This window comes from Coregonus clupeaformis, chromosome 12 (genome assembly GCF_020615455.1).
Source record: "Coregonus clupeaformis isolate EN_2021a chromosome 12, ASM2061545v1, whole genome shotgun sequence".
Taxonomy (NCBI): domain Eukaryota; kingdom Metazoa; phylum Chordata; class Actinopteri; order Salmoniformes; family Salmonidae; genus Coregonus; species Coregonus clupeaformis.
Genome location: NC_059203.1, coordinates 56,888,686 through 56,903,178, shown reverse-complemented (window position 1 = coordinate 56,903,178; position 14,493 = coordinate 56,888,686). Strand labels below are relative to the sequence as shown.

The following is a 14,493-nucleotide window of genomic DNA, read 5'->3' as shown; positions in this document are numbered from 1 at the left end:
GACCATCTCGAGAGGTTTGCTTGAATTCCGCGATCCGGTTCCCTGTTTTAGGACAATGTGAACGCAAAGCTCCCCAGGTTCACTTGTCATTATTCCCACACCACACACTAGACTACTGCAACACCGTTTTCTCGGTCATAAACCCTCACATTGGTGCCACAAAAGAGAGAACGTATGCAGTTTTTGGATATTGATTAGCGATGGTCAAGGACACACAGAAATTCCAAAATGTGTGGAGATTTTAGTTCAGATTATTTGTTTGCAATATGTGATCACCCACTGGGGAACCAGTCCCAGCCAATCAGAATTAGTTTTTCCCACAAAAGGCCTTTATTACAGACAGAAATCCTCCTCAGCACCCCGCCCCTTCCCCCTCAGACGATCCCGCAGGTGAAGAAGCCGGATGTGCAGGTCCTGGGCTGGCGTGGTTACACATGGTCTGCGGTTGTGAGGCTGGTTGGACGTACTGCCAAATTCTCTAAAACGACGGAGGCAGCTTATGGTAGAGAAATTAACATTTAATTATCTGGAAACACCTCTGGTGGACATTCCTGCAGTCAGGATGCCAATGCCACGCTCCCTCAAAACTTGAGACATCTGTGGCATTGTGTTACATGACAAAACTGCACATTTTAGAGTGGCCTTTTATTGTCCCCAGCACAAGGTGCAGCTTCTTGATATGCCACAACTGTCAGGTGGATGGATTATCTTGACAAAGGATAAAATGCTCACTACCAGGGATGTAAACAAAGTTGTGCAAAACATTTGTGAGAAATACGCTTTTTGTACGTACGGAACACTTCTGGGATCTTGTATTTCAGCTCATGAAACATTGGACCAGCACTTTACATGATGCGTTTATATTTTTTGTTCAGTGTACATTATGGCATTCCCTAGAGTTGCAAAATTCTGGTAACTTTCCCAAAATTCTGAGGTTATCCAGAAATCCTGGTTGGAGGTTTCCTGATTTACGGATATTCCCTTCTTATTGCACCTTCAAGGGCAAGCTCTCTTGCTTTGCCTCCTGGTGAGTAGTTACCTTCGTCCTTCCTGGGGGGCAATCTGCAGGCGGTGCGGCACATGGACACAAAGCTGCTGAAGTATCTCTCCAGGCTCTCATCCGTCTTCCTCTCCAGCCGGGCGAAGGAGCGGAACAAACTCCAGTCGAAGGTTTTCTTCTCCAGGTCGTGCACCACGCCGAACGACGACACGGTGCGGTAGAAATCTGCTTGCTCACGCCGTGTCCACCTGCTCACAAAAACACAGGCCTACCATTAGCCTTTGATCAGGGGGGCATGCACTGACCATGTGACTGCAGTACACGGAAGCCACAAGGCAGCTGTGGGTATCGCACACAAAAGCAGTCTGGTTCCAGTAAGACATTTCCCCATTGAAGTCAAATGTCTTAATCCAAATGAAGACATTTTGACTTCATTTTTATATTAAGTATTTGACACGCACCATCTTTTAGGGGCATAGACAATGAACCCGTCCATTTAATCCCCTAGCCTAGCAGTTGTTCACAGACCTTGAAGGATATGTTTGTGAAAGGTAAATAGTGATAGTTCCACCTAGCTTATTGGAGAGCTAGCTGGAGACATCCTCGTATTGATATAACCATGCCTTACAGATCGGTGAACATAGAGGGGGGTAAGGGGCTAGTAACCGAAAGGGAACGGGACCGAGGCAGCACATAATGTAGGGGATCAATAACATCACCCACCTTTGCTCTGACATCACCCACCTTCTCTGCCACTCCAGGAAGAGAGGGTCAGGTTCAGTGGCAGCCACCGTGCACCGCCTAATCTCCTCCCCCAGCTGCCAGGACATCGGCCCCAGGCCTGACCCCAGCCCTTCAGGCAGCAGGAAGTCGTGGCGCAGGGGCTCGCGCCGCATGAAGCGCTGGTAGGCCGTGATGAGGCGACGTAGCCTGGCGGTAAGGGCAGGGCCGGCCGGCCACAGAGGGCGACCCTGTAGCTCCATGCCCTCCTGGCCAAACCCTTCCTGGCCAAAGCCCTCCTTGACCATCTCCACTGAAAGTGTGTCTGGAAAGTAACAGCATCAGATCAATGCTTTGTTTACATGCATTTTATAGTCATTTTTCTGGATTTAACCTCTTGAGATGGGAAAACATGTTTATTATGAAGTTAAGCATGTGCTTTTTATGACAAATTCTTAAAATTAGGTGAAATAAACTTATTTTTGACAAAATTACATTACATAAAACGGCATTCTATTCGTAGAATAACACACGTGAACACTTGCAGAAAATGGTAAAACCAATATAATCTATATGCACTCACAGATTCTCCTGTTGTAATGTGTTTTATGCAAAAAGGCAAGTTGAAAGGTAGCTGAACACTCACCTTGAACTACACTGTCATGCTTGTCCATTGCATCATTGCTGGAGCTGGTTTCATCCTTATGGAGCAAAAATAGACGATAGAACATCACAACTCAACCTTTTTAGATATTCAATAATTTAATCCTTCATTTCCATTTAGCCGAGTCACTCGAGAGTCCATACCTTATTATCAACCTTTTCCACTCCTCCCTCCTCTGGATTGCATTCAGGATTGTCTTTCATGTCATCACTTTTGCAAGCACTAAAAAGAACAACAATCATGATAAAGACCACAAAGTTGTATTACTTGCTCCATCACCAGAGTCAGCTTGACCATCCAGGATTTATTAATGTATTTAGGGGAACTAGATCGAGGTATTACTGACATATTACATTTTGGGGCATAAAGGCATTGGTTGACATTCACATTCGTACACAGCACCTGAGATTTGGTACTGCGGATGTTCATATTAATGTATGCTGTTTTTTTGGGGTCCATCCTTCAAATGAGACTTGTGCCCTACGCTAAGGCGTGGGTGGTTTCTTGCCTGTCAGTGAGGTCAGCCACCACCTCTCCTCCACTCTGCTCGGCTGAGAGCGCCGTGACGTCAGGCATGCCCACCCGCTCCAAGAAGCACAGCTCTGGGTCGGCCCGCATGGCGTTGTACCGCTCGTACCCTGAGGACACACGGTTACTGAGCGCCGATGGAAGTGGCTTCAGACTTAAATTTACTATCAATTTAAAATGTATGACCAATTAATCAATGACCAATAACTGTGATATGTGGTAGGCCAGTAATTACCAATCCTGATCCAAAATTTACAGAGCGAGCTACAGACTTAAAACATGACTCAGCTAATCGACTGATCATCAGGACTTTGATTAGTTGATTCAGGTGTTTTAGTGATGGAACCAAAGCATGCACACCTTGAAATTCTCTAGGACCAAGGTTGATGTATGATCCTTTGAAATGGACAAACCATGACTTAATAACTTGAATATAAACTACAGTCGTGGTCAAAAGTTTTGAGAATGACACACATTTTAATTTTCAAAAAGTCTGCTGCATCAGTTTTTATGATGGCAATTTGCATATACTCCACAAAAGGACCAGCAGACATCATGTCAGTAATTATCTCGTTAACACAGGTGAGAGTGTTGACGAGGACAAGGCTGGAGATGACTGTCATGCTGATTGAGTTAGAATAACAGACTCTAAGCTTTAAAAAGGAGGGTGGTGCTTGAAATCATTGTTCTTCCTCTGTTAACCATGGTTACCTGCAAGGAAACGCGTGCAGTTATCATTGCTTTGCACAAAAAGGGCTTCACAGGCAAGGATATTGCTGCTAGTAAGATTTCACCTAAATCAACCATTTATCGGATCATCAAGAACTTCAAGGAGAGAGGTTCAATTGTTATGAAGAAGGCTTCAGGGCGCCCAAGAAAGTCCAGCAAGCACCAGGACCGTCTCCTAAAGTTGATTCAGCTGCGGGATCGGGGCACCACCAGCGCAGAGCTTGCTCAGGAATGGCAGCAGGCAGGTGTGAGTGCATCTGCACGCACAGTGAGGCGAAGACTTTTGGAGGATGGCCTGGTGTCAAAAAGGGCAGCGAGGAAGCCACTTCTCTCCAGGAAAAACATCAGGGACAGACTGATATTCTGCAAAAGGTACAGGGATTGGACTGCTGAGGACTGGGGTAAAGTCATTTTCTCTGATGAATCCCCTTTCTGATTGTTTGGGGCATCTGGGAAAAAGCTTGTCCGGAGAAGACAAGGTGAGCGCTACCATCAGTCCTGTGTCATGCCAACAGTAAAGCATCCTGAGACCATTCATGTGTGGGGTTGCTTCTCAGCCAAGGGAGTGGGCTCACTCACAATTTTGCCTAAGAACACAGCCATGAATAAAGAATGGTACCAACACATCCTCCGAGAGCAACTTCTCCCAACCATCCAAGAACAGTTTGGTGACGAACAATGCCTTTTCCAGCATGATGGAGCACCTTGCCATAAGGCAAAAGTGATAACTAAGTGGCTCGGGGAACAAAATATCAACATTTTGGGTCCATGGCCAGGAAACTCCCCAGACCTTATTCCCATTGAGAACTTGTGGTCAATCCTCAAGAGGCGGGTGGACAAACAAAAAACCCACAAATTCTGACAAACTCCAAGCATTGATTATGCAAGAATGGGCTGCCATCAGTCAGGATGTGGCCCAGAAGTTAATTGACAGCATGCCAGGGCGGATTGCAGAGGTCTTGAAAAAGAAGGGTCAACACTGCAAATATTGACTCTTTGTATAAACTTAATGTAATTGTCAATAAAAGCCTTTCACACTTATGGAATGCTTGCAATTATACTTCAGTATACCATAGTAACATCTGACAAAAATGATCTAAAAACACTGAAGCAGCAAACTTTGTGAAGACTTGTGTCATTCTCAAAACATTTGACCACGACTGTACTGTACATAAAATGAGGATTTTATAGGCGAGAGACATGAGGGCCTTGACAAGCAGGAGACCCTAGACTAGAGGATTACCGTGTTTGTGCACTCCTATGAGGAGAGACTTATCCGCCTCTGCATCCCACCAGCCTGCTGGGATCTCGATGTAGTCAATATCAGGCAGCGCCACCTCCAGTTTACTAAACAGATCACACACACACAGTCATTTACTTTGGGCTGGTTTCCCGGACAATATTATCCTACTTCTGGGTTAAAACGCATGCTCAATGGAGAAACTGCATTGAAAGTGATTTTGAGTACAGCAATAGGCATCATCTGGGTTTGAGGAACTACCCCTTCATGTATCGACAAGTTAATCAGTGTATACAGTAAGTGGCATGATTAATGGGTGCCCTCGTGGTGCCCACTCTGTACCTGGCAGGGATGCCCTCCAGGGACTGAGCAGCAGTCTCTCCCAGTACCTCCGCCTTGAGGTAGTACAGCATCCTCACCCTCAGAAGTACCCTTGGCACAACACGACACATAACACAACACATTGACCACTTGTCGGTCTGTTATTAGATACAGCAACTGTTTTACCAGATGCAAAGTTTGCACCTGTTTTTTCAGGAAGAGATAAAGCAAACAAAGCTAACGGTCTTCATTTATTAAAAAAGGTGCAAACGCTAAGTAAATCTAGCGTAAAACTCCCTTGGCTTCAGCACTTCAAATCATAATTTATTTTCAATCTAGACTGTAGATTTAGCAACCTTAGGAATCCTATTAGTCAGAAGAGAACATGACAATGTTCACCAACAGCTGAAGGTGAATTGTGAGGAATGGGGGACTCACTTGTTGCAGTGCTGCTTGAGGTGTTTCTTGTAGCTGTCGTCCTGTAGCACCACCTCTGGGTTGCAGTTGACAAGCCAGTCTGCATGCTTCATCTCGGGCACACTCAGCTGGTTCTTTAGCTTCTTACCCTTGCGTCCCCTGGGCACTGGGGCCGACAGGCCTGCTTGTGGAAAGGTTGGGTTTGGGCGATACCAAGCAATCATCTTACATCAAGCAATCATCAGTAGCACACCAGTCCACATTAAAGCACATATTTTGGAATCAGAGTTGGAGCTACAGTTATTTGGAGTAATCAAAGCAAACCATCAGACAAAGGTGAGGATTGCTTTTTTAAAACTTTATTGCTAAGGGATAAACAGAGTAGATACAAGATGTAGTACGAGTAGTACAAGATGCTGAGCAAGGATTTGAGCCACCAGGGGCCATTCACAGTCTGGAATCTGCTTTATAGACCACTATGACAAACTCTGGCACTATGAATTGCTTTTCAGAGCTTAATTATACATTTGAGTGTTGTCAACATAACTAGCCATTTTGTCAGTCCTCTTTCCTCCACTCGGCCATATCTGAGTGAATGGCAGCTTGTTTCAGGGGATGTAAGCGAATCTCTCACCAGAATGGTTCTGCAGGTCTTGTTTATGGCCATCCTTGGCGGGTGTGATGAGGTCCCAGATAAAGCTCTTGATCTTGTCATCGCCCTTGTAGTGGCGCAAGCAGTAGACCAGCAGCGCCCGGCACAGCACCTCCATGTCACGTTCAGACAGTTGCCACTTGAAGCGCCCGTGGGTCAGGATGTCCTTCCAGCGACCCCAGCTGTGTGGGCACAAACAGATGTAGCAGGTGGCATGAGCACAGATACACCACACTAGTGTCAGAGTCGGTGGGATACAATAAATACAACTGTACTCTAATGTAGCCTACTGCAGTAGGCTCTCATCGAGTCCCCACCTCTCCACGAATACCCCCAGCCAGTGTCACATACAGTTGCAGCCAAATACATTGGCACCCTTGCACTTTTCTTAAAGAATTCCCTATTTTATCTCCACACCTTGTCGGATTTTCAACATTGCAGAACCAATTTAATTTTGTAAACTTGAGTTTACAATTTTACTTTAGAAAATAAAGACAAATCGCATGGACAAAAATATTAGCACCCCGGAGCTAGTACTTGGCTGCACAGCCTGGCAATTTGGCCCACTTTTCAGCAGCAAACTGCTTTAACCTCTACAGGATCGGTGTCCCGTAAAAGGGATGGTTGAGCTAACGTGCGCTAATGTGATTAGCATGACTGTTGTAAGTAACAGCAGACATTCCAGGACATAGACATGTCTTATATGGGCAGAAAGCTTAGATTCTTGTTAATATAACTGCACTGTCCAATTTACAGTAGCTATTATAGTGAAAAATCACCATGCTATTGTTTGAGGAGAGTGCACAACAACAAAACACTTATCAAGGCAACTGGTTTGATACATTCACCTCTGAAGGTAAATAATGTACTTACATTCAGTAATCTTGCTCTGATTTGTCATCCTAAGGGTCCCAGAGATCAAATGTAGCATAGTTTTGTATGATAAAATCTATTTTTATATTCAAATGTAGGAACTGGGTTCTACAGTTTGAACCCCTACTGTCTCTGGCTCCAGTGTTTATAAACTAATGATCCATCATGTACGACATTCCTGGGAGTGTGTAAACTTACAAAAATGATATGATAATACAAAATGTATGTTCTCTATAGTTATGTACTTGAAAATGTATCAATTGACCAATTCGGCACATTTGGGCAGACTTGATACAAAACAGTCCAGTATTGCAATGCTTCACTGGATCAATCTGAAACTTTGCACGCACACTGCTGCCATCTAGTGGCCAAAATACAATATTACATCATGGCCTTTCTCTTGCATTTCAAAGATGATGGAACAAAAAAATTAACAGAAAACACATGTTTTTTTGTTTCTATTATCGTTTAGCGTTATTCTCCTACATTAATTTCACATTTCCACAAACTTCAAAGTGTTTCCTTTCAAATGGTATCAATAACATGCATATCCTTGCGGGTCCTGAGCTACAGGTAGCTAGATTTAATGCAAAAATTGAAAAAAAAGTGTCCGATCCTTAAGAGGTTAATTCTTCAATGTTTGAGGGGTGCCCTCCATCAACTGCTGTTTTCAGCTCTCACCATAGGTTATGGATGCAATTCAGATCTGGACTCTTCGCTTTCACTCAAGAACAGTCCAGCGCTTCCTCTTGAACCATTCAAGGGTGCTTCTGATGTGTGTTTAGGTTTTTTGTCCTGCTGGAAGACCAACCTTCAACAGAGACCCAGTTTTTGAACACTGGGTTGAACATTGCACTCCACAAAACCTTGATAATCTGCAGATATCATGAGGTTTGCACACGTTCAGAGGCAGCAAAGCAAACCCACAGCATTATCAAACCTCCCCACGTTTGATTGTAGGGAGGGTGTTATTTTCTTTGAATGCTTAATGTGGTCGTTGGTCATAGGAAGACCCCACAACTGAAGGAGACAAGAAATCCTGATTGAACTTCTCAAATCCCACCTAAACAAGCCTAAATCCTGGGGAAAATGTTCTGTGGACCAATGAAACATAATTAGAGCTCTTTGGCAATACAGATTAGCTCTGCGTTTATCAATGATCAAATGAGGCATTCAATTAAAATAACACCCTCCCTACAATCAAACATGGGGGAGGTTTGATAATGCTGTGGGGTTGCTTGGCTGCCCCTGGTACTGTGGGCCTTGAACGTGCGCAAGGCATCATGAAATCAGCAGATTATTAAGGTGTTTTGTAGTCCAATGTTCAACCCAGTGTCCAAAAACTGGGTCTCCATTGAAAGTTTTAGGTCTTCCAGCAGGACAACGACCCCAAACACACAACAAAAAGCACCCAGGAATGGTTCAATAAGAAATGCTTGACTGTTCTGGAGTAGCCAGCAAAGAGTCCAGATCTGAATCTCATCCAAAACCTATGGACCAGTGGAGGCTCTTCAGAGGAGGAAGGGGGGGACCATCCTCCTCAGTGAATTTCATAAAAATGTTTAAAAATAAATAAAAATAAAATAGATCCTTTCAATATAAAACTATATTAAATATATTCACATATCACCAAATAATTTATTTAAACACACTGTTTTGCAATTAAGGTCTACAGTAGCCTCAACAGCACTCTGTAGGGGAGCACCATGGTGTAGCCGGAGGACAGCTCGTTTCCGTCCTCCTCTAGGTACATTGACTTCAATACAAAACTTAGGAGTCTCATGGTTCTCACCCCCTTCCATAAACGTACACAGTAATTCTGACAACTTCCAGACGACGTCCTCCTCCAACCTATCAGAGCTCTTGTAGCATGAACGGACATGTTGTCCACCTAATCAAAGGATCAGAGAATGAATCTAGAACGGAATGCATAAGCTACAGCTAGATAGCACCGCAGTGCAGAAAATGTGGTGAATGTAGCTAGTGTAGCCTACTCAAGCACCCAGCTCAAACAGAGAGGGATGCTATGTTAGCTAGCTGGCTATGGCAATCCAACACTGGAACTCTTCCAAGGTAAGCTTTTGGTTTTATAAATGTATTACCACCGGGGCCTGCCGGTGTAACTGCTAAACTGCTTGCTGACTATACACTGTACTGCATGATTGTAGCGGGTTTACTAACGCGTTAGGTCCAGTAGCTATGTTGACTATGACGTTAGCTAATAATGGTGACAACAATGTAGGCAGTGGGTAGTGGTTAGCGGTTATGATATGAAAGTTTGGCTTGTAAAGTTTTTTTTATTTATTTTTTCGCCTGGTCACAGACAGTTAATGTGTTGTGTACTGAAGTCCACAAGCGAAGGGAAAAGGTGAGAGGAGGAGAGTGCGTAGACGCGAGAAGAAATTATAGCTACAACGATCAAAGTGATCATGCTGTTTGTATGTGACTGCTATGAAAGTGAACTGTGTTTGCGTGTGATCAGAGGTGTATTCATTCCGCCGATTCTGTTGAAAAACGTTTCTTAAACGGAACGAAGCGGTGATAAACATACCTGAATTTGTCCAATAGAAATTAATGTACAGTGGGGAGAACAAGTATTTGATACACTGCCGATTTTGCAGGTTTTCCTACTTACAAAGCATATAGAGGTCTGTAAGTTTTATCATAGGTATACTTCAACTGTGAGAGACGGAATCTAAAACAAAAATCCAGAAAATCACATTGTATGATTTTTAAGTAATTAATTTGCATTTTATTGCATGACATAAGTATTTGATCACCTACCAACCAGTAAGAATTCCGGCTCTCACAGACCTGTTAGTTTTTCTTTAAGAAGCCCTCCTGTTCTCCACTCATTACCTGTATTAACTGCACCTGTTTGAACTCATTACCTGTATAAAAAGACACCTGTCCACACACTCAATCAAACAGACTCCAACCTCTCCACAATGGCCAAGACCAGAGAGCTGTGTAAGGACATCAGGGATAAAATTGTAGACCTGCACAAGGCTGGGATGGCCTACAGGACAATAGGCAAGCAGCTTGGTGAGAAGGCAACAACTTTTGGGGCAATTATTAGAAAATGGAAGAAGTTCAAGATGACGGTCAATCACTCTCGGTCTGGGGCTACATGCAAGATCTCACCTCGTGGGGCATCAATGATCATGAGGAAGGTGAGGGACTACATGGCAGGACCTGGTCAATGACCTGAAGAGAGCTGGGACCACAGTCTCAAAGAAAACCACTAGTAACACACTACGCCGTCATGGATTAAAATCCTGCAGCGCACGCAAGGTCCCCCTGCTCAAGCCAGCGCATGTCCAGGCCCGTCTGAAGTTTGCCAATGACCATCTGGATGATCCAGAGGAGGAATGGGAGAAGGTCATGTGCTCTCATGAGACAAAAATAGAGCTCTTTGGTCTAAACTCCACTCGCCGTGTTTGGAGGAAGAAGAAGGATGAGTACAACCCCAAGAACACCATCCCAAACGTGAAGCATGGAGGTGGAAACATCATTCTTTGGGGATGCTTTTCTGCAAAGGGGACAGGACGACTGCACCATATTGAGGGGAGGATGGATGGGGCCATGTATCGCGAGATCTTGGCCAACAACCGCCTTCCCTCAGTAAGAGCATTGAAGATGGGTCGTGGCTGGGTCTTCCAGCATGACAACAACCCGAAACACACAGCCAGGGCAACTAAGGAGTGGCTCCGTAAGAAGCATCTCAAGGTCCTGGAGTGGCCTAGCCAGTCTCCAGACCTGAACCCAATAGAAAATCTTTGGAGGGACCTGAAAGTCTGTATTGCCCAGCGACAGCCCCGAAACCTGAAGGATCTGGAGAAGGTCTGTATGGAGGAGTGGGCCAAAATCCCTGCTGCAGTGTGTGCAAACCTGGTCAAGACCTACAGGAAACGTATGATCTCTGTAATTGCAAACAAAGGTTTCTGTACCAAATATGAAGTTCTGCTTTTCTGATGTATCAAATACTTTTTAGATTCAGTCTCTCACAGTTGAAGTGTACCTATGATAAAAATTACAGACCTCTACATGCTTTGTATGTAGGACCTCTATACCAGGCGGTGTCAGAGGAAGGCCCTCAAAATTGTCAAAGACTCCAGCCACCCTAGTCATAGACTGTTCTCTCTGCTACCGCACGGCAAGCGGTACCGGAGTGCCAAGTCTAGGTCCAAAAGACTTCTCAACAGCTTCTACCCCCAAGCCATAAGACTCCTGAACAGCTAATCATGGCTACCCGGACTATTTGCACTGCCCCCCCACCCCATCCTTTTTACGCTGCTGCTACTCTGTTAAGTAAGTATTTATGCATAGTCACTTTAACTCTACCCACATGTACATATTACCTCAACTACCTCAACTAGCCGATGCCCCCACACATTGACTCTGCAACGGTACCCCCCTGTATATATAGCCTCCCTACTGTCACTTTATTTTACTGTATATATAGCCTCCCTACTGTCACTTTATTTTACTTCTGCTCTTTTTTTCTCAACACTTTTTTTGTTGTTGTTTTATTCTTACTTTTTTTGTTTAAAATAAATGCACTGTTGGTTAAGGGCTGTAAGTAAGCATTTCACTGTAATGTCTGCACCTGTTGTATTCGGCGCATGTGACCAATAAAATTTGATTTGATTTGTAAGTAGGAAAACCTGCAAAATCGGCAGTGTATCAAATACTTGTTCTCCCCACTGTATGCAACTGTTGGACTAATGATTACACCCTAGATCAGCTAGATGCAGGCAAGAGTGTGCAAGACGGTATTGAATGTGTCACTGTCACCTTAAATTACTCAAATTTCTCTCGACCTGTGCACCTACGTTGTAAACTTTAATTCATAGGCTAGGTTGTAGCAACCTCATGATGGGTATTGGGAAAATTTGAGTATCATGTAGTAGCCTAAACCTGTCAATGTTACATTGAGCTGGGTGAATGGAATATGAATGACAGTCATCCAATATGCTGTAAAAGAAATAAGGCCACGCTCATTAAAAAAATACTTGTCGTCCCTCATCTTAAAACGGCACCGACCGCCACTGCTATGGACAGATCTGAAAACAGCAGTTGGTGGAGGGCACCCCTCAAACATTGAAGAATTACAGCAGTTTGCTGCTGAAGAGTGGGCCAAATTGCAGCACACTCATTAATGGCTACAATAAGTGTTTGTCTGCAGTTATCTTGGCCAAAGGCTGTGTACTAGCTCTGGGGTGCCAATTTATTTTTTCCCATGTCTATATTTTCTAAGTAAATTTTTTGAACTTAAGTTAAAATACAATTGTTTCTGCAATGTTGAAAATCCACTAACAAGGTGTGGAGACCAAAGCTTTTTCAACTTCCACTTATTTTAGAAGAAATAGGGGATAAAAGGTCCAATGCAGCCGTTTTGATCTCCATATCAAATAATTTCTGGGTAACAATTAAGTACCTTACTGTGATTGTTTTCAATTAAAATAGTCAAAAAGAAACAAAAACAATTCTCAAGCAAGAGCTTTGCCAAGACTGTCTGGGCGTGGTCTGAGTCGGGAGTGGAAAAATGAAAACTACCTGTTAATGGCAGAGTGGTTTGGAACCCTCTTTCCTATTGGTCAAAACGCCATCCCACCAAAACAGGCTGACATTTCAGGCGGACTTTTCAAACAGCTCTTACACTAAAAGAGCTGGAAATCTTGAAATATAGATAAAACACAGGAAAATCACATTTCTGACTGCACTGGGCCTTTAAAAAAAAGTGCAAAGGTGCCAATATATTTGGCAGGGACTATATTTGATGTATTCCACAACTAGCACACCTGATTCAACTAATGAGGGGCTTGGTGATTAGTTGACAAATTGAATCAGGTGTGCTAGTACCGGAATAAGTCATATAAATGGTACTGACTGGGAATTACTCGAGGAGATGTTTGGAAAACACTGTCCCACTAACCCTGCAGTAGTCAGTTAGAGTGCTTACTAAGGTACAGTTTGAGGTTACTTAAGCCAGTGAGAGAGCACTTACATAGGGCACTTCACAATAATTATTACAGTATGGCACAATGAAAGTGTGACTGAGGAATGTTAGAGGCGAGAAAATAACCCAAATATGAGCAGGTTCTTCTCGACGCGGAAGCATTCGGCGCGGAGGTAGCGTCTGTTCCTCTCGCTGAAGCGGCGGGTGCGACAGGGCCTCTCTTCTGAGTCGCTGTCCAGCTCAGAGAACTCCATCAGCTCGTCGTCTTCGAACGAGTTGTAGTGGCGCGTCTGCTTCCTCACACGAGGCGTATCAATCACCAGGCTCTCCTGTCACAGCCAGGGGATGGTAGTTAATATTCAAGCTTTACACACATTATAGGAACCCATCCACAGCACAATACACACACCCCAAACACATTCCATACTGTGTACGGATGCCAAACAAATCCATGCGCAGAAAATACATAAGATGTAGGCATATACACTGCTCCAAAAAAATAAAGGGAACACTTAAACAACACAATGTAACTCCAAGTCAATCACACTTCTGTGAAATCAAACTGTCCACTTAGGAAGCAACACTGATTGACAATACATTTCACATGCTGTTGTGCAAATGGAATAGACAACAGGTGGAAAATATAGGCAATTAGCAAGACACCCTCAATAAAGAAGTAGTTCTGCAGGTGGTGACCACAGACCACTTCTCAGTTCCTATGCTTCCTGGCTGATGTTTTGGTCACATTTAAATGCTGGCGGTGCTTTCACTCTAGTGGTAGCATGAGACGGAGTCTACAACCCACACAAGTGGCTCAGGTAGTGCAGCTCATCCAGGATGGCACATCAAGGTTTGCTGTGTCTGTCAGCGTAGTGTCCAGAGCATGGAGGCGCTACCAGGAGACAGGCCAGTACATCAGGAGACGTGGAGGAGGCCGTAGGAGGGCAACAACCCAGCAGCAGGACCGCTACCTCCGCCTTTGTGCAAGGAGGAGCAGGAGGAGCACTGCCAGAGCCCTGCTAAATGACCTCCAGCAGGCCACAAATGTGCATGTGTCTGCTCAAAAGGTCAGAAACAGACTCCATGAGGGTGGTATGAGGGACCGACATCCACAGGTGGGGGTTGTGCTTACAGCCCAACACCGTGCAGGACGTTTGGCATTTGCCAGAGAACACCAAGATTGGCAAATTCGCCACTGGCGCCCTGTGCTCTTCACAGATGAAAGCAGGTTCACACTGAGCACATGTGACAGACGTGAAAGAGTCTGGAGACGCCGTGGAGAACGTTCTGCTGCCTGCAACATCCTCCAGCATGACCGGTTTGGTGGTGGGTCAGTCATGGTGTGGGGTGGCATTTCTTTGGCGGGCCGCACAGCCCTCCATGTGCT

At 44.4% G+C, this 14,493-nt stretch overlaps 1 protein-coding gene across 7 annotated transcripts in view; it reads right to left on the bottom strand.

Moving 5' to 3' along the window:
* LOC123492070 (chromodomain-helicase-DNA-binding protein 6-like) overlaps positions 1-14,493 on the bottom strand; it is a 123,427-nt gene that overhangs the window by 19,709 nt on the left and 89,225 nt on the right. For 6 of the 7 annotated variants that reach the window (XM_045223990.1, XM_045223985.1, XM_045223989.1 and 3 more), the window contains exons 21-30: positions 13,233-13,435; positions 6,254-6,453; positions 5,641-5,800; positions 5,224-5,313; positions 4,885-4,988; positions 2,893-3,022; positions 2,528-2,606; positions 2,367-2,421; positions 1,724-2,045; positions 1,040-1,248 (exon numbers count right to left, since the gene is read on the bottom strand). In XM_045223990.1, coding sequence (XP_045079925.1) covers positions 1,040-1,248; positions 1,724-2,045; positions 2,367-2,421; positions 2,528-2,606; positions 2,893-3,022; positions 4,885-4,988; positions 5,224-5,313; positions 5,641-5,800; positions 6,254-6,453; positions 13,233-13,435 — 1,552 coding nt within the window. The remainder of the gene's footprint in view (positions 1-1,039; positions 1,249-1,723; positions 2,046-2,366; positions 2,422-2,527; positions 2,607-2,892; positions 3,023-4,884; positions 4,989-5,223; positions 5,314-5,640; positions 5,801-6,253; positions 6,454-13,232; positions 13,436-14,493) is intronic. The other variant, XM_045223988.1, reaches the window with a different exon arrangement.